General features: G+C 41.4%; 1 protein-coding gene across 11 annotated transcripts in view; it reads right to left on the reverse strand.

The window, feature by feature from the left end:
• Sbf2 (SET binding factor 2) overlaps nt 1-13,926 on the reverse strand; it is a 293,801-nt gene extending 279,875 nt beyond the window's left edge. For 10 of the 11 annotated variants that reach the window (XM_076940858.1, XM_076940824.1, XM_076940826.1 and 7 more), the window contains exon 1: nt 13,714-13,911. In XM_076940858.1, the coding sequence (XP_076796973.1) occupies nt 13,714-13,768 (55 nt within the window). In that variant the 5' untranslated portion in view covers nt 13,769-13,911. Of the gene's footprint in view, nt 1-13,713 lie in introns of all 11 variants that reach the window. The other variant, XM_076940847.1, reaches the window with a different exon arrangement.
• Between the last annotated feature and the right edge of the window lie 9,944 nt (nt 13,927-23,870).

Below are 23,870 nucleotides of genomic sequence, written 5' to 3' on the forward strand. Positions count from 1 at the left end.
AATCAAGTCTTACAAATTACCAACACAATTGACCATAAGAGAAATCTAGAAATTTAAAGGCAAAATGAGATGCTAGTGTGCATTCCAGAAATGCTAAAGACTATCAACCATATCCTGATGAGATGATAGTGTTGTTACAACTCTTATACACTGTATGAAATGGTATATCTGCTCTGGGAAAGACAGGGCCATTTCATATCAAAAGAAACCGATAGTGGCCTAAGACCAGAAATTCAATGGACAGGTTACTCAGGAGATACTGAAAACTCTTTGTTTCACATAAGAATATTAATACCAAGATTTTAAAATTCCTTTTAGCCAAATACTAAGAGCAGTTTCTACCCAGTCTTTGGCTACTTTGCAGGTTCTTCTTTCTTCCACCCTTTCCCACCCTGGCAATCCCCTAACACTAGATAGGAAAAAAAACAGGGTAAAAAGGAAAGGGAGGCGACATTGTCATTAGCCTCCTTCCTGCTGGTCAGGGCATCAAGTTCCTTGGGCCATGTTTGATCTTCCCTGTCAGGATCTCTGATTTCTTCTTCTTTGCTCACGCAACAGCAACTAATCAACAACTCACTCAGCCTCTCCATGACCTAGCATTACAATACCCTCTGAAAAGTCTCCAGAATTCCAAATGTCACACAATTGCAGAAACTATCTGCTGCTGGCAAAATCATGCCCCTGCTAAAGCATGAGGAAAATCATAGTCAGCTGCTGTGGGCAATCTGAAGCAGCCCCAAAATGCCAAAATTGTCACGACAGCATTTCAGTTGTCTGTCAATAGAATGGATAAGCAAAACTGGCATATTCATACAATAAAATAAACAAAAGAAAGGGAGAGAAAATTCTAGTAAAGAATGGATATATCTAAAAAGGGAAGAGGGAAGTTGAATGAAAGAAATCTTGCAAAACACAAGTATATATCATGTGATTCCTCTGATGATTCTAGGATGAGTAAATTCAGTATGTGGCAGGAAAAAATTCAGAACCTTGACTGCCTATGGGAAGACAGCAAGAGGAAATGAATAGGAAAGACCTGTCAACTTAATGGAATTGAGTTGCAGGATCTGTAATTGATACCACCAGTACCAGCTACAGAATCTTGAACAAGTTACTTAATGGTTTCAAGTCTCATTATCTTCAACTACATAGTGGTTGTAAAACTGTAATCAAATTAGACCAGTTAATAGTATCTGATACTATGCATTTCTAGTTGGAATTATGCATTCCATCTTTCACACATTTTAAAAAGACTAGAAAAATGGATACTCTGTAATCTAATTCATACTGTGACAACTTGCCCCAATGCTATATTTGCTCTTCACATTTTCTTCCGTTTTCTATAGCCAAATTCCTCAGACATGCGATTTGAATATGAGACAGCATTCTGAGAATACAGTTTTTGTTGCTGTTGTTTGGCAATAGCTAACGTGTATTTCCAAAATTCTTCTGTTTTTTTGATATTCTAACCAAATTATGTTGTTTCTTGTTGCTTCAAAAGAGAAAAAAAAAGTTTTATTACCTGTAATATTCTATGGGTTTGTGTTGACTTGAGCTAAAATCATTTGGTAGAACATCTGTCTCAAGATGAAAACAAGTAACATTCTTTTCAAATTCCAGGGCAGAGCATGTGGGACAATTACATAAAGCATCCATAAAATCCACTCCAGTCCTAACTACTACTTTCCACTGCAAACTAATTTTCTTACTGTTATTTTCCAAGTTTGTTCCAAAACTTGATTTCTCTTTGAATGTTACTAACGTTTAATTTTGGCTGAGAAAAATACAAAAGATGCACTTGTACCTACAACCAGGTATCACTACCTACAAGCAGGGTTTGGGTTTTTTTTTTTTTTTTCACTTAAAAAATTGCTCTGAAACTATTAATTTTCTTTAAATAATTTTTCATTACAAATCTTAACTCTGTATTTTAAGTGAACATTATAATAGACTATTTGGTAGGAAGAAAAGTACCTTGAAATTTCAAGTTTACAAACAAGCTGTATTTTCTTCAAACCAACTAATTAATCTTGTAAACTAATAAAGTACATAAAAAGCAAGCACAGATCAGAGGAAAAGAGGTCATGAGTGGAATGGTCTCATCAGTGGAAACAGCATTTCTTTACCAGGGAAGATAAAAACTTTTCCTGTTAATCTGTTAAACAAATCACTGAAAAGCAAGGTTTACAACTATCTACTCAATAATCAGTCTGCTAAAATAACACTAACTCTGTTGAAACAACTGGGTTTTTTTTTTTTTTTTTCAAGTTTCTTGAATTTCTTTAGTTTGAGAATACTGGGATATATCTGGACCATGTCTTTTCTTCCAATCTAAATAAATTAGGCAAATACTTTGAAATTTTTATAATTCATATTTCTGTTTACAGAAACCCTTTGGATACAATGAAGACCAAAGACAAAAACCAATTTTTGGTTGTTTTTTTTTTTTTTTTTTTTTTTGGTTTTTGGGGGTTGTTTTTGTTTTTTTTGTTTTTTGTTTGTTTGTTTGGTTGGTTGGTTTTTTGAGACAGGGTTTCTCTGTGTAGCCCAAGCTGGCCTCAAACTCACAGAGATCTGCTCGTCTCTGCTCTCCCAAGTGATGGGTCTGAAGGTGTGTGCCACCACCACTACCCAGATGCAAGTACTGATTTTTAATGTTTCCGATATAAATATGAATTAAACATAAAGTCTGATCTTGAACCAAACACTTATGTCCTCATCTTTATGAAATTCAAGTTTTCTATGCTGTTGCTTATTCATTAGCTCCTATTAAGTGGTGGTTTTTGTTTGCCTAATTAAAATCTCCACAAAAGAAACAGGCATATTCCTATACTGCTAAACTAGCAAAATTTTTCTGGATGACAATTTAGTGTAGACCTAAAAACTACTGAAAATATTCTTTTGGTTTTCAGACATAGCTGGAACTAAACATATAAAAGATATTTCCAAAAAGTCTGTGCCCATTTTCATTCTAACTCAGGCTCTGTAATTATTCAGAGTCCTGAAATGTATCAGGGAGAATATTCCTTGGCAGTCTCATCTTAGTATTACTGTCATGCCAGTGCAAAGAAAGAGTCTTTGCTTGCTCCAAAAGAAACTGAAGGAGGGAAATAACCATCCTTAGCATTTGTTGCAAGAAGTTTTTCTCTAGGGAGGCAAAGAGATGTCATTATAGAGCACCAATGCCAAAGTTCACCCTACATTTTCAACTTCATTAGACCTAAACTTTACATATTTTAAATGATAATCAGACACTTAGCTAATAAAACTTAATGCTGTTGTATAATATATACAATGTCAAAAGTAGGTATTAAGTATGCAGTTAGTATAAACTGCATAAAGGAGCAGAGTCTATGACCTTGTTTTATAAGAAGTAACAATACACATATATGTATATACAAATGTATATATGTACTAGCATACATATCTGAATGCACATATATATGAGTGCACACAAAAAATCTCAGAAAATATCTTTTTAAAATGTCAGCAGGTACAATGCATACCTAACTTTATCTCCACCGGGATGGCCATAACCATAAAAGAAAAAGGCAATGATTCCAGCAAAATCAAGGAGTACAATCTTGACTCCTTAGAAGGACAGCAAGGCTCCAGCTGAGGCTTACTTACCGACCATCATCAACTACTCATACAATTTCTTTGAGTCTCTTAACAATGTCTTAAATAATTTCAAACCTCATGACCACAAGTACAAACAACCCTTGGTAAACAGTGACTTTATCATACCATTTCATCAGAATTAACACTGCTTTTGAGCCTTCTGGATAAGGTGAAGTATAGAATTTAAAGTAACCCCTACATTGCATCTATACACTATGAAAATAGAAAATGCTTTGTTTTGGCCTAACCTGTTAATCGTTATAAGCAAAACGAAAAAGAGAAGAAGAAAAACAGGCTTTTTTTTTTTTTCCTGCTTTACAGGAGTAAAGCAGAAAGGATGTCAGCTTTCCAAAACCACTGCAACTTAGCTACACAAATCAATCATTGCACAATCTAGATGCTACTAGATTCAAGCTATTGTTTTTAAAAACTTCATTAACTAACTTCATGCACAGAGTAATAAAATGGTATCATTATTTTTTCAGATTAAAATTAAAACAGAAAAGATTGTGACAATTAAATATAAATTCATAGTTTTATAAAGCATATTTTTCCATTAAAAATAGAAACAATGATGATTGTTCAGCTGAACTGTGATCTGTACATGAAAGTTGTAAGCATGTTTCCGATAACACCAAAGTTTTCTCAATGCTGGGACAATGGATGGCAAACAGGTACAAAAACAAAGATATCCCATCCCATTCCACTGTCTCTGTGAGGCCCTTTTAGTGCTAACTTTTGGATAGCCCAGTTGGTACTGTGAAGAGTAAGGAATGGGGGCTGGAGCTACAGCTCAGTGACAAAACTCTTGCTGGGCATGTACAAGGCCCTGGTCCAACCTGGTTCAATCCCAGGTACTGCAGAAAGAGTAGGGAATAAAAACCTCCTCAGGCATACTTCTGACAATTATTCAAAAATCAGACTGCTCTTTAACCAGAATATAAGATCCAGAAAAGAGACCTTAAATAGACCTGACAGTAATGGAATGCTCTGCTGGCCCCATGTGGGGTCTAGATACTACCATGTATCTATTGTCATATAGTAACAGACAACGGAGTAAGTAGGATAATACCCCCTTAAGAGACCCCATCCTGGAAAGGAGTAAAGCTAGACCTAACAAACTAGGCAACTTAAAAGGTATTCTCTGACGGCGGCACCCTTGTTTTACCATTTAGAAAACTGTATTTCAGTGTTGCAGCCTTGCTTTAGCACTGCCTCAGAAAATAAAGGGAAGATTATTTGGTTCAGGGAGACCTGGGACAGAATTAAAGAAATATGTTATTCTACAAGATCACTGAAGAAATGGAACTGAAGCCCTGAGGTCAAGCTAGGCTATTCCAAGCAGGGGCTTTCCTGACACTGTCAACTTTAGAGGCCTGGTGTTTCATGTTATTAAAAGAATCAGAAAGTACCTGTAATTTACTGTGTCATGTTTTAAAGAGATAGATGGCACATACACAAAAAGAGAGTAAACAGGTCACACAACTTGCTAGGACAAGAGGGAAGAAAAAAGGGGACTGGGCCAGCAGTCTGGAATCAAAGGCATTCACGTGACTGTTTCCCAGTGAAGCTGGCCCAAGGGGCTACCTCTCTAGTAGGCATAGCTGCGAAGGAGTAACCGAGCCTACAAGTTAGGGCTAGCTTTACTCCTTTCCAGGATGGGGGTCTCTTAAGGGGATACTGTCCTACTTACTCTATTGCCTGTTACCATATGAGAAAAATCCTATTTCGACATGGCTGACAGTATCTAGACCCCACATAGGGCCAGCAGATCATTCATTGTCAGATCTACCTTTTCTAAATCTCATATTCCCTAGACTTCAACACTAAATATAGTGTTTACTCCCTGAAAGATAATTCTAGCAGACATGGTACCTACTTCTGATTTCTACTTACAGAATACAAAGAGAGCTACTATGGTTTTGGGAAATACTGAATACTGGGTTAAATCTTGTGCTTTTTGCTCCTAAGACAGACAGCACCTTATACAACTGAGACCTGTTTAACACGTCACTTCACTAATTTTCTATATACACTTAAAAGTTGTCTGGGTCTCTGCTGCTGTGATAAAACACTGACCAAAAGTAATTTAGGAAAGGGTTTATATAGCTTACAAATTACAACCTATCACCAAGGGAAGACAGGGCAGGAACTCAAAGCAGGGACTGAAGCAAGAAACCATGAAGGAACACCACTCACTAGCTTGTTTAGTTACCTTTTTTATAAGGCCCAAGCCTACCTGCCTAAGGATGCTACCATCCACAATGGACTGGGCCCTCCTACATCACTTTGCAATTTAAAAAGAGCCCCTCCCCCATACACATATGCCCACAGGCCAATCCAATGGAAACAATTCTTGAGGTTCCTTTTTCCCAGGTGAGTCAACCTGACAAGCAGAATTAGCCATCCTAACAGTCTTTGGCAAACAAAACAAAACAGGGCTGGAGATTAGCTCAGTGTTAGAATGTTTACTTAATCCTCAAGAGAAGGAGTGGGAGGGAGGTGAAAGATGGTCTGTGGGGGGTGGGGTGGGGTGTTTTCCTAAATACAATCCCTAGTTCAGGGAAGAAAAAGAAAGGAAGAGAGAGAGGGAAGGAAGAAGGGAGGGAGGGAGGGATGGAGGGAAGGAGAGAGGGAGAGAGGGAGGGAGAAAAAAGGAAGAAAGGGAGGGTGGGAGGGGAGGGAAGATAAGAGGGAGGGAGGGAGGGAAGGAAGGAGGGAGGGAAGAGAAGGGAAAGAAGAAGAAAAGAAGCAGAAAAGAAGCAAAGCAAGGCCTCCTAATCCTCTCCAACACCCAGAACTGAGAATCAAACCCGGGGCCTCAAACATTCTTGACAGGTGCTTCACTTTTCAGCTATAGCCACAGCCATTTTCTAGTTTTGTTTGTTTGAGAATAAGTTGCCCAGTCAGGCCTTGAACTCATTCTTTAACTCATAAAAGCCTTGAACTTGCTATCTCCTGCTTCTGCCTCCTAAATAGTTGGGATTACAGACATGTACCATCAGGCTGAGCAAAGAAATCGTTTCTATGAAAAAAAAGGAAAAAGATTCAGATAAAGAAAGCCATGTGAAGAGAGGGCAAAAAATAGAATTATTGACCCATAAGCTGAAGAACACTGGGGGGCCATTAATAGAAACTAGAAGGGATGAATACTCCTCCCTAGAAGCCCTCAAAGGAAGCCATCTTCTGACACACTTCAGAGCCACCCACCAAAATTATAAAAGAATAAACACCTTTTGTTTTAAACCCCCAAATATATATTGTTATAGCAGCCCTAATGGTGGAAAGCTAACTTCTACCTATTAAGTAATACATCATTAAGAAACAGAATTAAGCCAGGTGTTGTAGTGAATGCTCTAATCCCAGCGCTCTGGAGGGAGAGGCAGGCAGATCTCTGAGTTTGAGGCCAGCCTGGTCTATAGACTGAGTTCCAGTACAGCCAGGGCTACGCAGAGAAACCCTGTCTCTAAAAAACAAACAAACAAACAAACAATACAGACTGCTGCTCTTCCAAAGGACAGAAACAGGTTCAATTCCCAGCACCCAACTCACAAACAGCTTCAAGGAGAGCTGATGAGCTGATGCCCTCTTCTGGCCTCCACAGGCACTGCACACACACAGGCCAAAAAAAAAAAAAAAAAAAAAAAAAAAAAAAAAAAAAAGACACATGAAATATAAATAAAATAATCTTTTTTAATTTTAAAACAATCTTTTTCTTCTGTACAGCTAGGTAACCAAACAAAAATGAGGGCTCACACCACTTACAAGTAAAATAGCATGTATTAGGGAGTGCTGGATATCTCTTCCATACATACCATGCCCATCTGTTGCTCCTTTTCTTTTCATCCCCTAAACAATGGTGTTCCCCAAAACCTGGCCCCTGGTCATTTATTCCCATCTCTGTGTCAACCTTCTGAGGACATCTACACAATTGCCACAGCTCTATCTGTTCTAATGACTCCTGGATCTTTATGGTTAGTCTCTACTTGCTCTGTGTTTTCCTACTTCACTTGTATGGTATTACAGAATTGTCCTTCAGGGCATGATGTGGCTCTTAGCATCTTAATGAGAGTAGCGGTAATTACCCATACAAGACTCTCAGAAGGAGTCAAGGGAGCAGTATTAAATCCTCAACTAAAATGACAGCCACTTCCCAGCAGATGTAATTTTGCTCAAAAGTTATTCATTCTCTTCCTGCCTGACAAACAACTGGCTATTGATAACTGCCAGATAAATGTCTAATCTTCACCTGTCTTACTCCTGGCCCATGTATTTAACAATAACAGTTCTATCTTGATTAAAGACAGTCATATTTAACATAACCAAAATTAAGTTCGGTATTTCTCCCTGCTTGCACTATGCATTAATTACTCAAGTTAGAATTTTTGTAATTCTCAACTGCTTTTCGTACTTCACCTCTCACAGTTATTTATCATGAAGTGTTACTGATTTCAGCTTTTTAACTCGAGCATCCATGCCCTTTTTTCCACAGCAAGCGCCCCTAAGTTTCCTCACACTGGTCCTTCTGGCTCCAGCTCACTGCCTCTTGAGTTACATTTCTGTTAACTCTTGCTTCTCAAGAACTCACATTTTTGAAGCCATTGAGATGGCTCAGAAGGTGCCACCAAGTCTGATGATCTAAGTTTAATCTCCAGAACATACTTTGTAGGAGAGAACACATTCCAGGAAGTTGTCCTCTGACCTCCAGACATACATACACCGTGGTGTACACACACACACACACACACACACACACACACAAATTCAGTCTCAAAATATAATATTTCACTTATGCAAAAAATTATCTTCTGTTTATTTCACATGCAATACATTGCTTAACTTACAAAGCATTTCAAATACTTTCTCTAATACATTGAAGTAGATTGATTTTTAAAAATATACAGAACCTTAAATGAATATTAAACCTAAAATTAATCTAATTTAATAACATCTAGATAAATAATTTTGCTTGCAAATAAATTCTGCCTGTACCACATCTTAAGCGTTAGGACTTTCTGCATACTAGAACAAAGCTCTATTACTGAACCACATCCCTAGCTAAATGGATTACTTCTAAAATAGTAGAACAAAAAATAAACACAAAAGCATATATAGAACTCAGCACTCAAATTTACTTTTACAGTAAGAAAAGGGTAGTTAGATAAGTAACTTTGTCTTTTAGAGACAAATCATGCTTCCTAATTATTCCACCATCATCCAAATATAAAGTTGTAAACTGAAGGTTGGGAGGGAAGGGGTGGTCCTAATGTATGTGTGTATGATTGTGGAGGCCAGAGGTGGACATGGTTTCTTCCTCAGTTGCTATCTACTTAATTTCTTTACACAGGGCTTCTCACAGAACCTGAGGTACACTGATTCTGCTAAACCATCTGGCCAGGAAGCTCCAGGAATTTTCCTGTCTCTGCCTCCCCAGCACTGGATTACAGATGCTGTGCATCACTGAACCCCGATATTTGTATGTGGGTGCTAGGGATTAGGCCCTCATGATTGTGCAACAAGCACTTTAGTAACTGAGCCATCTCACTATGCCTGAAAAATATAATTATCAAAATCAAACTGTCATAAAAAAAAAATCAGTGATTTTTAAGCTGCTCTTTGACAGTATTAGCATAAAAAGCACATGGCTGGAAAACAAGTGTCCAACAATAATAAAGTCAATAACATTGATCCTTAGGAATATAATTCTATCACTGAAAATTATGTTTTTCTGAAATTGTATAGACTCAGAACTTCCTTATCTCATCAATATTAAGAAAAATAAAGATACTAAAGGTCTATTTTACCTTCTTCATGATTTCTGGACCTTTTAGGTTGACATAGGTGTAGATTTACCAACAGTTAAAGGAATAACAAACACCATGGAGATCTTTACCTCATTTCTTTCAACAGACAAGTTGCATCCTTACAGTAAGTACAGTATCACTGTAGGATGCTGGTCTCATATAAGAAACCACCATTCTTTCTTAGATTTCCCCATTTGTGTGCGTGTGTGAGTGTGTGTCCTTTAATCCCAGTACTTAGGAGGCAGAAACAAGTGGGTCTCTATGAGTCTGAGGTCAGTGTCATCTACATAGATAGTTCCAGGACAACTAGGGCTACATAGTGAGACTGTCTCAAAAAAAAGAGAGAAAAATCTGGGGTCAGCAATATGGAGGCCTCTAACAGAGAAAGGCTCCTGCTGTCAAGCCTAATGATTTAAATTTAATCCAGACACCCACATGCTAGAAGTAGAAAACCAACTCTGGAAAGTTGTCTCTGATCTTCAAATGCACACACACAACACTAAATAAAGGAAAAATATTTTAATTAAAAATAATTCAACTAAAATTATTCTTAATAATTTTAGCAAAGACACTTTAAAAATAACAGTAATGTGCTGGTTGAATAGTACCAGAAACACTCTGATATTAAACACACAAATTTCATATCACCATACATAAGCAACATATTATCATAATCTGATTAGCTTCTAGACAGAATAGGGTTAATAAAACCATATTAACTCCTGAAAGTAGTTGTATAATAAAGGTTAGAAAATCAATTAGATTGATGCTTCACTTCTGGTTTTAAAAAAAAATCACTTTGTAGATTTTTATCCTATACAGCTCAGGCAGTTTGGAGAACACATTGACAATTTCATATAAACTTGCATATACTTGCCCATGATCTAAGAATTTTTCAGTTCTAACCCAAGAAAAATGAAAATATGCCAATATTCAAAATTCCTCTCAAATATCAGTTTTATTCATAATAACCAAAATCTGAAAACATTAATATCCACCAACTAATGAATGAATGAACAAACTGTATTTTACACAAAATATAAAGAAACAATGTATGTCTGGGGCTGGAAACACAGTTCAATTGATAAGAGTGCTTGCTTGAGGCCAGCCTGGTCTACAGAGTGAGTTCCAGGACAGCCAGGGCTACACAGAGAAACCCTGTCTCAAAAAACCAAAAAAAAAAAAAAAAAAAAGAGTGCTTGCTTAGCATGCAGGAAGCCCCAGACTCCATTTCTAGAACCACATACACAAGACATGAGGATGCACACCTATAATCATAGCACTGGAGGCAGAGGCAGGAGCATGAGAATCTCAAGGTCATTCTTAACTACATCATAAGTTTGAGGTTAGCCTAGCTACGGGGAAAGGGGAGAGGAGAGGGGGGGAAAGGGAAAGAAAGAAAAGGAACAGAACAGTTCAGCAATGAGGAGAGTTCAGCTGTAGAGTACAAGCTTAGCATGGGTGAGGAGCCAGGTTCTGTACTCAGCACCGAAGGGAAAGGGAGCAGCACAAGGAGACAGTTACTAACAAACACAACATGGGTATATCTCAGTGCATGAGTCTAAGTAGAAAATAAGCCAAACATTTCTTTAAAATTGTCTGATTCTATTAATGTGCCACTCTAGAAAGACAAAAACATACAGACAGAAAGCAGATCTGCAACCACCCGAGGCTAGGGAGGAAACAGACTGCAAAAGGGCCTAAGAAGACTTTTTATAGAGAAGAAAATGTTCTATATCTTGATTGTGGTGATGACTACACCAGTGTATATAGTTGCTTAAAACCAACGCAACTGTTACCATAAATTTTTTGCACAAAAAATACGCTTGAATAAAATAAAAATTATGCAAAAATATAACTGAAAAAGTATATACCATACTTGAGATGATAATTCATGCAACATTCTGAGTTGCATTTTTAAAAAAGGAAAGAAAGAAATCTTCCTTTTGTTTAGTACAGGATAGAGGTGGGGCTCCTTGACAGGGAAACCCAGAAGGGCCAAAGCCAAATGCATTGTGTCAGAGACACCAGGTCAAAGCAGGAGGAGCAAACTGGCCCGGGGCATTAAAATGCAAAGAAACTGAGAGTGAGGAGGATGCCCCAAAGGGAGCAACCCTAAGTGGGAGATTAGAGCATGGTAAAATAAATAAATAAATAAATAATAATAATAATAACTGTTAGTAGAAAAGCCTGGCAGACATTGATCACAGGCAATCAAAGGGAAAGTATGTACTTCCTGACGAGACACAGTGAGGAGCATCACTGCTGTGATACATTGGCACAAGTATATGTACCCAGCACAGAGGTCTCAAGGTGAGGACATCATACAAAAGTAACTGGCCTATAATCATTAAAAGTGGCAAGACCATGAAAAAGATGAAGGAACTGATCCTTATGAGTGACACTAAAAAGATAAGGAAACAAGGCAGCACTAAACTGTACTACATCCACCAGCCATGTAATTAATAGCATAATCAACAAAGCCCAAATTAAGTAAAAGACTGAGTCAGCATGAACTCCCTATTTTGATAACTGCACTGTCATTGTATAGACCAATGTTCTTGTTTGTGTAAAATTCACAATAAACCATTCTGAGTGACAAGGAGAAAGGTCAGCAGCTTCCTCTTAAAATGTCCGGAAAAATAAAATAAAACAAATTTGTATGCTGTACTTGTAACTTTTTCAAGTCTGTTACTGTTTGAAAAGGGTTGTGGGTGTAAGAGGGCAGATATCTGTGAGTTAAGGCCAGCCTGGTCTGCATAGGAATTCCAGAGCAGCCAGGGCTCTGTAGAGAAATCCTGTCTCAAAAAACTAAAATAAAATTAAATTGTTGTGGATGAAGAACGATGTAACTAAAAATGGAACAAGGTGAAAAACAAAACTGATTCTCCACACTGGCAATCTTACCAGACTGACAGACTATGTCATCTTGGTAAGAGACTGAAAGATTACTAAGAAAGGACATGACATTTTGGAGCAGCCAGAAGACTCTCTAAGTACAGCCCAATGCTTTCTCTTTTTATTTATGTGTGTATTCATGGTGGCAGTGGGCATGCATGCTATGGCACACATAGGGAGGTCAGAAGACAACTTGGGGCAATCAGTTCTTGCCTTGCACCTTTTCATGGCTCAGGTCTCCAGGCTTGCCCAGCAAGAGCCTTTATCTGCTTCTCTTAAGTTACCTCAATTAGGTAGTGGTGAGAAAAGAATGTGAAGGATCCCTTCTCTGAAATAAATTCTTAGGGATAAGTTATAAAAAGAGGTGGATAGAACAATGGTACGCTGGAACTATCAAGGACTAACCATCAGCAAAGCACAACCTAAGCACCTCGTGGGACATGGAAGGGGCTGGAGAGCTGGAATCTAAAAATTCTTTTCAAGTGTGAGACTGAAATTACCCTGAAATAAAAGAGCTTCCCCTTCTCTACAATTACCTTGTCATTACATCCCGCTTATGTATATATAGCAACACAAAGAGATACAAATATGAAAATAACCGTGCATGAACCCTGTATAGTCCTGGGTGTGCTAGTCCATCGACGTGTAAAAAGCAATGTATCTGCCAAACTGTTCCTTGTGAAAAATTCTCGGACGAATAAAGAGAACAATCAAAACACGTGAAAGCTAAGTGAGAGCACCTGCAGTGGTTGCCTGGCTCTCTTTACTTAAAAAAAGAGTCATTTCATTCTGGGATGCCGGCACACACGTCCCGAAACAATTTTCCTAGAAATGTTTCAAAGTGCTCGGATCCTTTGGCCTTTCCAAGTGCCCGGCTTTCGGCCGGGATGTCCAAGCCTCCCCCTCCCCCCAGGGCCGGCGGGAGGCAGCGCCGGACTCTCTGTACTTCCTTTCCGGGAGGACTGCCCCCAGCGTCACTCTTATTCAGGATGCAGGACACAGTGTATCCCTAGGAACCTCGTACAGTGTGCTCCCGCCCTCCCAACTCCACCGGCTCGAGGGCGCGGTCCCGGGTGCCAGCCGCCTGCACAGAAGCGTGTGGCGGCGCGCGGGCAGGCTGGCCACTGGTCCAGCCCGCCAGTCCCCGGCCGCACCGCCGCGGCCTAGCCCCGCGACTGCTGTCCGATAGTTCCCTCACACACGCCCACTGCAGCCAGGCTCGGCCGCGCCGCGAAGGCCGACAGCAGTCGACCAGCCGCTCTTCCACCGCGGGACCCGGCCCTCCGGCCTCCCCGCCTCCCAGCCACGACGCCCGGCCCCGCCGAGCCCACTGGACGGCTGCCGGGGGCGGAGGCGAAGCCCGGGGGCGGCGCCCGCCCCACACCCTTACCTGGCTTCTCGTGGTCGTAGCCTACCACAATGAAGTAGTCGGCCAGCCGGGCCATGACCGCCGCCGCCGCGCCCGGGAAGCGGGTTCCCGTCGCCGCCCTCGCCGCCGCCGCCCACCCGGCCCGGGCGAGCTCAGCATTTTCCCTTCAGCGGCTGTAGCGGTAGCAGCGGCGCTTCAGCCATGTTTGACAACCGAGGCGCGCACTGCGCCTGCGCCGCGCTTCGCGCCCGCCCTTCCCCCGCCCCACCCGAGAGGGCCCGACGACCCGGTTCCCGGCGTACGCGAGCCCACGCGGCGGCCGGAGGCCGCTCGGACACGCGGCTCGGGAAGTGGGCGGCCGGGCGCGGCCTTGCCACGCGCCGCCACCGAGGCTGGGCGCTTAGAGGCCCAGCTGCTGCCTCAAGGCTCCCCCACCCACTCCCTGTTCTTTATTTTCCTGGAGCAGGGGTCCTTCCTTCCGCCATCTCCCTTTTGCAGTTGGGGAAAAGCGCATGGAGGGGCGCGGGGTCACTTGGAAAGTTTGTTCTTTGCTGCTGCTTGCTGCCACCGGCAGTACGGAGGAGATTCTCCCGCCCTCGGCTGGAAGCTTGGAATTTGCACCGCCAAGGCTTTTTGCTGCACGTTTCCTGTTTATGTTGTGCAGATGGGAATTTTAGAAACATGCCACCGAGCAGGCGGGGGAGGAAAAGACTTGCGCAATCTTCAGAGGCGCCTCTAGTTTCAGGGCTGCCTGGGCTGGGGGCGGTCAGCTTGGGCTTTCCTCTGAGTGCCCCAGGGAGTTGTTCCACCTAGGAACAGGGGCATCCCCGGGATCCTCCTGAAATGGGCCGGTCTCTCCCCTGGGAGCCCCGCCCGCCTGACTTTCACTGCCTTTTTCACTGTCTCAGGGCTCTTCGGTCTGAAGCAGGTGTTAACGTCAAGTTGCTCTACTGCAAACACGCAACAGAATGAATTCATAAGGCTCTTTATCCAGTCTAGAGATTATTCAAGTCAACTGCGTTTTTAAGAAATATCCCCTACTGATGTTCTCTAATTTGTCTGGCACACTTGGATGAGTTTACTTTGTCACTTTTTTTTTTTTTTTTAACCTTGTTACTTCTTAAATCATGAAGTTTTAGTAGTAGACTATGTATTTGGACTAAGACTGGAGTTTTCAGAACCTGTGGTTTAGAAATGATCTTCATGAGGCCATCATTCACTGAAGGTTTGATCCTTAACATGTTGTATATAGTAGGTTCTAACGTGCTTAGTGCAACACACACCCTCTGCTAAAGACCAGCAGAAAACTAGTGACTGAAGCTGTGAACTCAGAGTCCAAAGGGTCACCGTCTCAGCTGCTCTGATTGACTAGTTCTCTTTTCTGGGCCAGTGTTCCCTTTCCCGCTTCCGTGTTGGAAATTGAGCTTAGGGCCTCATACATTCTAGGCAAGCCTTCTGCCTCTGCCATTAAGCTATACTGACAGCAAAGGGCCAAACCTTTCAGCACTTGTCTGAGAGGGTTGGGCTATGCTAAAAGAATTGAAAGGGAAGGGGTACTTTTAACTCAGGACCTCCTTTGTAATCAGCCTCTAATCACACAGAATCAGCATACCTGCAGTGATGAATACTAGGTTAGTTTTCGAAATAATTAAAGCAAACAGAACAGCCTGCCACACCTCATAGAGAAAATTTCCCAGTAACTTCCCTGGGAGCTCTTCCTCTACTTTTTCAGTTAAGAGTAATCTCACTTCCTCTAGAGACAGCCCATTCCACTGCTTAACAGCCATGGTAGAAAGTCCTTCCCTATTATGTCAGAGTTGTCCTGTAACTGCCCTAATTGTGTTCTGAAGATAGCCAGTAGGGGATAGATACCATATGACTCTGTACGATTTTTTTTTGAACGATTATTGTGGGGATTTGTTCCCTCAATTTTATCTTTTTTTTTTTTTTTTTTTAAATTTGGGATAAGGTCTGGGGAGATGATTCAGCAGTTGAGAGAATTGTGCTGCCCTTCAGAGGACCAGATTTGATTCCCAGCAGCCACTAGGACAGTTCACAACCATCTGTAACTCCATTTGCACAGGATCCAATACGCTCTTCCGGCTTCCTCCAGCAACAGGCGTGCATGTGGCACACAAACATGCAAACATCCATACACATAAAATTTTTTTAAATCTTTTTTATACCTGGGATAAAATTTATATGGCATAAAATGAAATACATACTTCAGTGGCATTTAATATATTTCACTGTTGGACAATGACCACATCTGTCTAGTTTCAAAACATTTTCTTCACCCAAAATCCATTAAACAAACACAACTATTTCTCTCCCTAGGTCCTGGCAATAACCCCATTGCTTTCTGATTCTAGAGTTTGCCCTTTGTAGATACCTCCTTTAACTTGAATTATAAAGTATGTGCCGTTTTGTATCTGAGAATCTTGTTTGGTATATTGTTTCCTAGTTCTGTTCCTACTTTATCGTCAGTATTGCCTTGTATTGCGTTGGAGCATCAGTACTACATCCCCCCTTACTGCTGAATAACCCGCCCCTGTCTATGTGACCCATGCTTTGTTTATCCACTGGTGGGTTGGGGCACTGTTTCTACTTTATAGGTACTGGCACCGTGATCATGTATAGCCAGTATGTGAGTATCAATTTGCAATTCCATTGGTATATCGTTAAGAACAGCACTACTGGACAGTACTGAATTACAGATGGTAATTCTCTTTTATTTTGAGGAACCACCATTTTCCACAATGACTGCGTGATCTTACCTTTCAGCTCTGAACAAGGATTTTAATTTATATCTTTATCAACACTTGTTTCCCTGGTTGTTGTTTTTTGTTTTGTTTTTGTTTTTTAGTATTGTAGACATCTTAATAGATATGAATTATTTTTTATTTTGGGGGGATTTGTTGTTGTTATTTGTTTGTTGTTTTGTTTTAGTTTTTGTTTGCTTGCTTGCTTTTTGAGGCAGGGTTTCTCTGTGTAACCCTGGCTTTCCTGGAATTCACTGTATTGACCAGGCTGGCCTTGAACTCAGAGATCTGTCTGCCTCACACTCATGAGTGCTAGGATTAAAGACATGCACCACCACTACTTGGCCCAGTAGGTATGAAATATTAATCCTTGTTGTTGCTCTTGAGACAGGGTCTCACTAGAGACCTCACTAATCTGTGACCTAGATTGCCCTAGAACTCTGGGTCCTCCTGCCTAACTCCCACCCCCCAATACTGGGGTTAACAGCATGAAATTAACCACTGGGCCTATGGATGAATGTCTTACTGTTTTCTTGATTTTTATTTCTTTAACGACTCATGATGTTGAGCGTATTTTCCTGTGTACATCAGCCATTTCCAAATCTTCTTTAGAGAAATGTCTATTCAAGTACTTTTCCTATCCACACCCTCACCTGGCCCTACTGAGGGTCTAACCCTTGGCTTCCCCAGTGCTAGACAATCTCTGTTCTATTGAGCCATAACCCTAGCCCAGCCCCGCTTGGTTTTATTGTGTTTATATACTCTAAGAAGGAGGAGACAAATATAAATTCTACAGATATTCTGAAGACTGTCTGTCATGTTGCATTCTTGATCTTGCTGTTTGGCTCTCTAAAGTATTCAACTTTGATAAAGTCCAAACTTTTTCATTGGTGTTCTATGATTTTTGTGTCATATCAAAGAATCCATTAATGGATTTAAGATCATGAAGCTCTACTTCTGTGTAAGCAATCCATAGTTATAGCTCTTCTATTTGGGCCTTTGATACATTTTGGGTTGACTTTGTAATGGTAGAGTTCCCATGTTACCCTTTTTAGATCTATGTTTAGTGTGTGTGCATGTGCGTGTGCGTGTGCGTGTGCGTGTGCGTGTGTGTGTGTGCGCGTGCGTGTGTGTGTGTGCGTGTGCATGTGCATGCGTGTGCATGTGCGTGTGCGTGTGCGTGTGCGTGTGTGCGTGCGTGTGTGCGTGCGTGCGTGCGTGCGTGTGCGCGCGCACGCGCACGTGTGTGTCTGTGCTGACCAGAGGAGGTGTCAGAGCCCCAGAGCTGGAGTTACAGGCAATTGTGAGCTACCCAGCATGGACACTGGGAACTGACTTAGTTTCCCAGATGAAAATCAAGTTCTCCTAACCACTGAGCCAGCTCCCCAGGCCCCATTTACTTTTTTCTTTTTAGATGCATATTGTTTAAATTCCATTTGCAAATATTGGCATTTTTGTTCTGCCACCAGGCAAAAAAACCTGAGGTAATCACTCTTTCTTCTACTAAGCTACATTCTCACCCTGCAAGTTTAATCCTTTTTATTTATCAAAGTTGTTTTTCAAACCTAGAGTGAAGCACTACCTTCCCAGGTATATTTATTCTATTAAGGTCTCAGGTAAACACGTGGACATTTAAATGGCTGCTGTGTAAATGGGATCCCCCACCCCATCCTGAGGTAAATGCCTGAAGATATTGTGTATTCCTATCTTCACATGAACACCTTAGCATTCACTGAAGCTACTTTGCTTTCTCACCCCACAGCTGCCAGGCTGCTAAAACTGATAAGCCAGGACAAGGCAGCGTGATTGCTGCGGGTTGGCTGAAGGCCATCCCACCCCTAAGATAACTACCATCACCTTTCACTACCAAGGGAGAGAACAAAGCAAGTCCAGATTTGTTTTGCTGGAGGCTGGGAGCTGCAAGGGTGGAGAGAGATGACAGTCTCAGCCTGCCGTAGACAAAATGGAGCCGATTACAAGTCAGGAAGATTTCTCACCCTGGTACTCCTCCAGTGGGCTGTGGTGGGGGTAAGCGGTTTAACTGTGCAGTCATTTCAAGTGCTTCTGGTGGTTAGCCACTACAGCTCAGGGAGGCAGTATGAAAGTTAGATTTGACCATATGTCCTGCAGGCACAACCGGGGGCCCTTCAAATTGCTTCTAGTAACCCGTAACAAAGGAGACTGAGAGAGAGAGCTTCTGTGGAGGAAAATTCCCTGATCCATTGCCTCTAACCACTCAGTTGCCTCAGCAAGAGTCTTAATGATGGCTAGCCTTGATAGTGGTCTTACTCTCAGCCCCACGTTCATTATTCAGTCTTATGCCCCTCCTTCCCACATCTCCACCTCACCTGTACATCATTGTCCCCCATCTTGATAGTTCTAATACCTTCCTTACCTGGTTCTCTGTTCCCTGGGTCCATGTATGTAAAATATATATGGAAAAAATACTTTTTTTACATTTTATAAAAGATCAGGTTTTATTTACCCCAGGCTAGCCTCAAACTTGCTAAGCACTCAACAATGACCTTGAACTTCTGATCCTCTCGACTACACCTCTTTGTTGGGTTTACAGGTGTATGCCAAATTTAAGGTTTCATGTATATAAGGCAAGCACTTTATCAACTGAGCTACATCCAAGCCCCTTTATATAAAACCTAAAAATAAAAAGCAGGCTATTGACCCTCTCTTAAAATTAAATTTGTGTACCAAGTACACTGTTTTCACTTTGAACTACATTTGGGGTGCAGGGAAGAGAACTTCAGAGATGGCTAACAGAATGTGTCCTAGGCCACTGAATCTTGACATTCATTTGGAGTACCCATGACTGCAGTGGCTACAGTATAAATAGGTACTGTGAGGTTTTACAGGCTGCTTTTACTTAGATTACATGTTTGGGGAACAAGCCTTGGCTACATAATTTGCAGAGTCCAGTGCAAAACGAGAGTGAAGGACTTGTTCAAAAGTTAAGACTTTCAAAAGAGCTTCAGGGGAAGATTAAAAGAAGACAGGCTCTTCTGAGTGCAGTCCCATGGTCCCGAACAGAATGCTCTTCCACAAAACTGGCTGTGTTGGTGCAGTGTGTGCACATACTGGAGTAGGGCAGGGGGTCGGGGCAGTGAGGAGCTCAGGTGCACGCTAACCTACCCCGAGTGCTACCATCCTCTTACCTTGCTGTTCTCTAGCCCATCCACCACATTCACTATCAAGATGATAGTCTACTTTTGTTGTGGGAGCTTATGGCAGGACTCAGAGCCTTGTGCATTTCAGCACATGCTATACCAGTGAGCTACAGCTGTCAAATAACCTTTGGTGGCTGTTGTCATTATTCTTGAGATGATCTGTTTAGCCCGAGCTCACAATCCTCCTGCCCCAACTGTCAGAATTACAGGAGTGTACACTTATTATACCCAACACTCAAAACTATCTTTTAAATTTTCGTTTGTGAAATGGATTTTTTTTCTGAAATCTTACTAGTTTTACAGGACAAAAGGATCTCTGGGATAAGTGTGTATCAACTCATTTCTCCCTGTTTTCAAAATTCCTGTCTTAGTTCCTTTTTTTTTTTTTTTTTAATCACTGTGCCAAGATATCATGACCAAGGCAACTTATAGAAGAAACAGTTGGTTGAGTAGCTGGAGTTTCAGAGGGAAAATCCATGATGACCACGGCAGGGACCATGGCAGCATGCAGGCAGGCAGGCAGGTACAGCAAGCACTACAGCAGTAGCTGAGAGCTTACATCCTGACCTACAAGCATGAGGCAGAAAGCTAATTGGGAATGGTGTGGGCTTTTAAAACCCCAAAGCCCACCCACAGTGACACATCTTCTTCAACAAGGTCTCCTAGTTTTTCCAAAAAAACAGTCCCACCAACTGGGAACTGAGTTTACAAACATATGAGCCTATAGGAGTAGTTTTCATTTAAACAACTATGCTTGTCAGTAACTTTCTACATAGCCAAGAATTAAGTTCAACTTTTTCAAAGTCCCAATGCATCCCAGGTACTCAGATTCTTGTAGGGTGGTGGTGGTGGTTTTTGAGAGAAAGTTTCAGTTTCATATTCTTGAATTCTTGACCTTCCAAATGTTCCATCCACAGGCATGTGTTACCACATTTCCTTTATAACCTCTTTTTTTTTAAGGTTTATTTCTTTCTGTTTTTGTGTATTTGAATGATAGGAGTGTTTTATTTGCATGTATATAAGAGTACCACATGTGTGCCTTATTCCCAGGCGGTCATAAGGAGACTGATGACCTGGAACAGGAGCTATAGAAGATTGTCAGCCATCATGGACATGCTAGGAACTGACCCAGGGTCCTCTATAAAAAGCATGAAAGTCAGCCATCTTCAGCTCCTCTGATGTTCTGTTTAATCTCTTTTTATTCCTCTCTTCTCCCCTGGTACATTCCAAACAAATTCACCTCCTTTCATTTTCTCTACTGAACTAAAATCTTCTCACCTCTGGGCTATTGCTTATGTATGTCCTTTCTTCCATCTGGGGTATTAGGTCCCTCTTGCTTTTCTTTAGATGACTTAGTGGGATTTATAGTGATGTATACATTTCTATGCATAGTCTATGGTTTTGTTTATGGTGGATTACCCCACAAGACTGTAAGCTTATAGAGAGAAGAATAATGTTGGTATGCATCATTACTGTGTGTTCATGACTTAGCACAGTATTGGGTATCTAATTCACAGTTACCATCTGGGGAAGGGCAAATAACCTTTTAAGCATTACATGCCTTTAACAAGGTCTTCATGATCTGATAGTAATACAGAATTCCCACCTAGAGGACAGCATTTTATTTGCAAATCCCAGTCATTGTGCCATCTGTAATAAATTTCTCCTGAAGTCTTTTTATCTCATTCTGTTCCTGATGTTAGTAGGATAGCCTTCTCTAGCCTATGTTAGTAAGATAGCCCTCTCTATGCCTGTTGCCTTCTCTGTGTTCTTTTTCAATTATCCCATAACAAGTTACTTTCTTTAAGGTTTAGTGAGGTTTAGCCTCTGGCCTTATCATGTGCAAAGGCTATTTATATTTGCGTGTTCTGTACAGAAGTTAGGAATACAGATTGATGGTAGAACATTTGCTTCATGTATACTAAGTAAAGAAAGAAGAAGAAGAGGAAGAAGAGGAGGAGAAGGAAAAGGAAGAGAAGCAAAAGCACTACTTTTCTTTATGCTTTGCCTTAAAGACGGGTGTTAATAGTCTTCCTGTTTCTGACATTCCAAATAAGATAGAAATTACAGATAGAATGCTATTCTGTAATGTTAGTTTTCAACCTGGCCCGTCTTCTGATATTCACTGTATACCTGCTTTCTACTTAGTTGGTTTTATGTGCACATTCATTTTCTGGGAAGAATCTATATTTTCATTAGGTCTTGTGAGAAATCAGATCCCTGGAAAATGCCCTGGGCTTTGCATCCTGCCTTACTTATCCCTAGGAGACCAAATCTGCAAAGCTGATTGTGTCCTCTCTGTAAACCACATGGTATTATGACTTCAGGGTGCATCTTGAACCTTGTTTTCAAGAGAATGTTGTAAACAAGCCCTAAGCTCAAAAGGCATTCTGTGCCTCATGAATAAAAGTGCATCATACAATCTCCTGTCTGAAGAGAGACATCTGAGAGCACTGTACAATGTACTCGGTTGCCCTCATTTCAGTCACCAATGTTATTAGTGTTATTTGTTGTTTCTCATTACTTCTCTAAAGACCTGAGTATGATGACCCTAGTGTTAGGGACTGTGTATACACTGTAACTAAAAAAATAAAACCACAGTTCAAAACAAAACCTCCAAATACTGCAAAAAATTAGGCTCGGATTTAAGGGCCTAAAAATAATTCATACAGATTGATGGTAGAACATTTGCTTCATGTACACTAAGTAAAGAAAGAAGAAGAAGAGGAAGAAGAGGAGGAGAAGGAAAAGGAAGAGAAGCAAAAGCATTACTTTTCTTTATGTTTTGCCTTAAAGACGGGTGTTAATAGTCTTCCTGTTTCAGTTGGAATGTGAGGAAGACATTGAAATGCCATTATTCAGCAAGCTTTTGATGTGTGTGTGTGTGTGTGTGTGTGTGTGTGTGTGTGTGATGACAGGATGTACACATCAATACAACTTAAGAATTCTTGGGCACACACACACAAAAAGTGGCTCTTCATTAACCAGGATTGTTTCCTTTCTGTGTTTTGTTTTCTTCCCAGAAAGTTTTAAACATCTTTCGTTCGTTCCTTTCTTTCTTTCTTTCTTTCTTTCTTTCTTTCTTTCTTTCTTTCTTCTTTCCTTCCTTTCTTTTTTATTTATTATTTTTTTACTTATTCACTTTACATTCTTCTCACTGTCCCCCCCCCCCCACTCATCCCCTCCTACAGTCCTTCCCCCACCTCCCTCCCCTTCTCCTCTGAGTGGGTAGGGATCCCTCTGGATATATTACCCCACCCAGGCACATCAAGCCTTTGTGAAGCTAGGCATATTCTCTCCTACTGAGACCAGACAAGACAGTCCAGCTAGTAGAACATATCCCACATACAGGCAGCAGCTTCTGGGATGGCCCCCACTCCAGTTGTTTGGGACCCACATGAAGACCAAGCTGCACATCTGCTACATATGTGCAGGGAGGCCTAGGTCCAGTCCATGTATGTTCTTTGGTTGGTGGTTCAGTCTCTGAAAGCCCCAAGGGTTTTCAGGTTAGTTGATGCTGTTGGTCTTTCTGTGAGGTTCCTATCCCCCTAAGGGGCTACAATCCTTCCTCCTGTTCTTTCATAAGAGTCTCCAAGCTCCATCCACTGTTCAGCTGTGGGTGTTTGCATCCGCCTGAGTCAGTAGCTGGGTGGAGCCTCTCAGAGGACAGCCATGCTAAACTCCTGTCTGCAAGTATAACAGGGTATCATCATTACTGTCAGGGATTGGTGCTTGTCCATGGGATGGGTCTCAAGATGGCCAGTTATTGGTTAGCCATTCCCTCAGTCTCTGCTCCATCCCCCGTCCTTTCAGACAGGATAAATTTTGGGTCAAAAGTTTTATGGGTCAGATGGTGTCCCTATCGCTCCATTGGGGTTCCTGCCTGGCTACAGGAGGTGGCTTCTTCAGGTTCCAAGTCCCCAATGCTGTAAGTCACAGCTAAAGTCACCCCCATTGATTATTGGGCCCCTCCCTTCTCCCAGGTCTCTGTCTCTTCCTGGGGATGCCCCCTACCTCACCACCTCTGTCAGTTGTAGATTTCCATTCATTCTCATGGCCATCTGGCAGTCCCTCCTGTCCCTCCCCACACTTGATCCTGAATGCCCCCCATTCTCCTCTCTATCCTGTCTCCCACCAAGTTCACTCCCTCCATTTGCCTTCCTTCCTTTCTTGCTCAATGTGAATTTACAATCACTGAGCTTGAATGGATGCAATTCTGCAAATGCATTTCTGAAAG

This window comes from Arvicanthis niloticus, chromosome 1 (assembly GCF_011762505.2).
Source record: "Arvicanthis niloticus isolate mArvNil1 chromosome 1, mArvNil1.pat.X, whole genome shotgun sequence".
NCBI lineage: Eukaryota > Metazoa > Chordata > Mammalia > Rodentia > Muridae > Arvicanthis > Arvicanthis niloticus.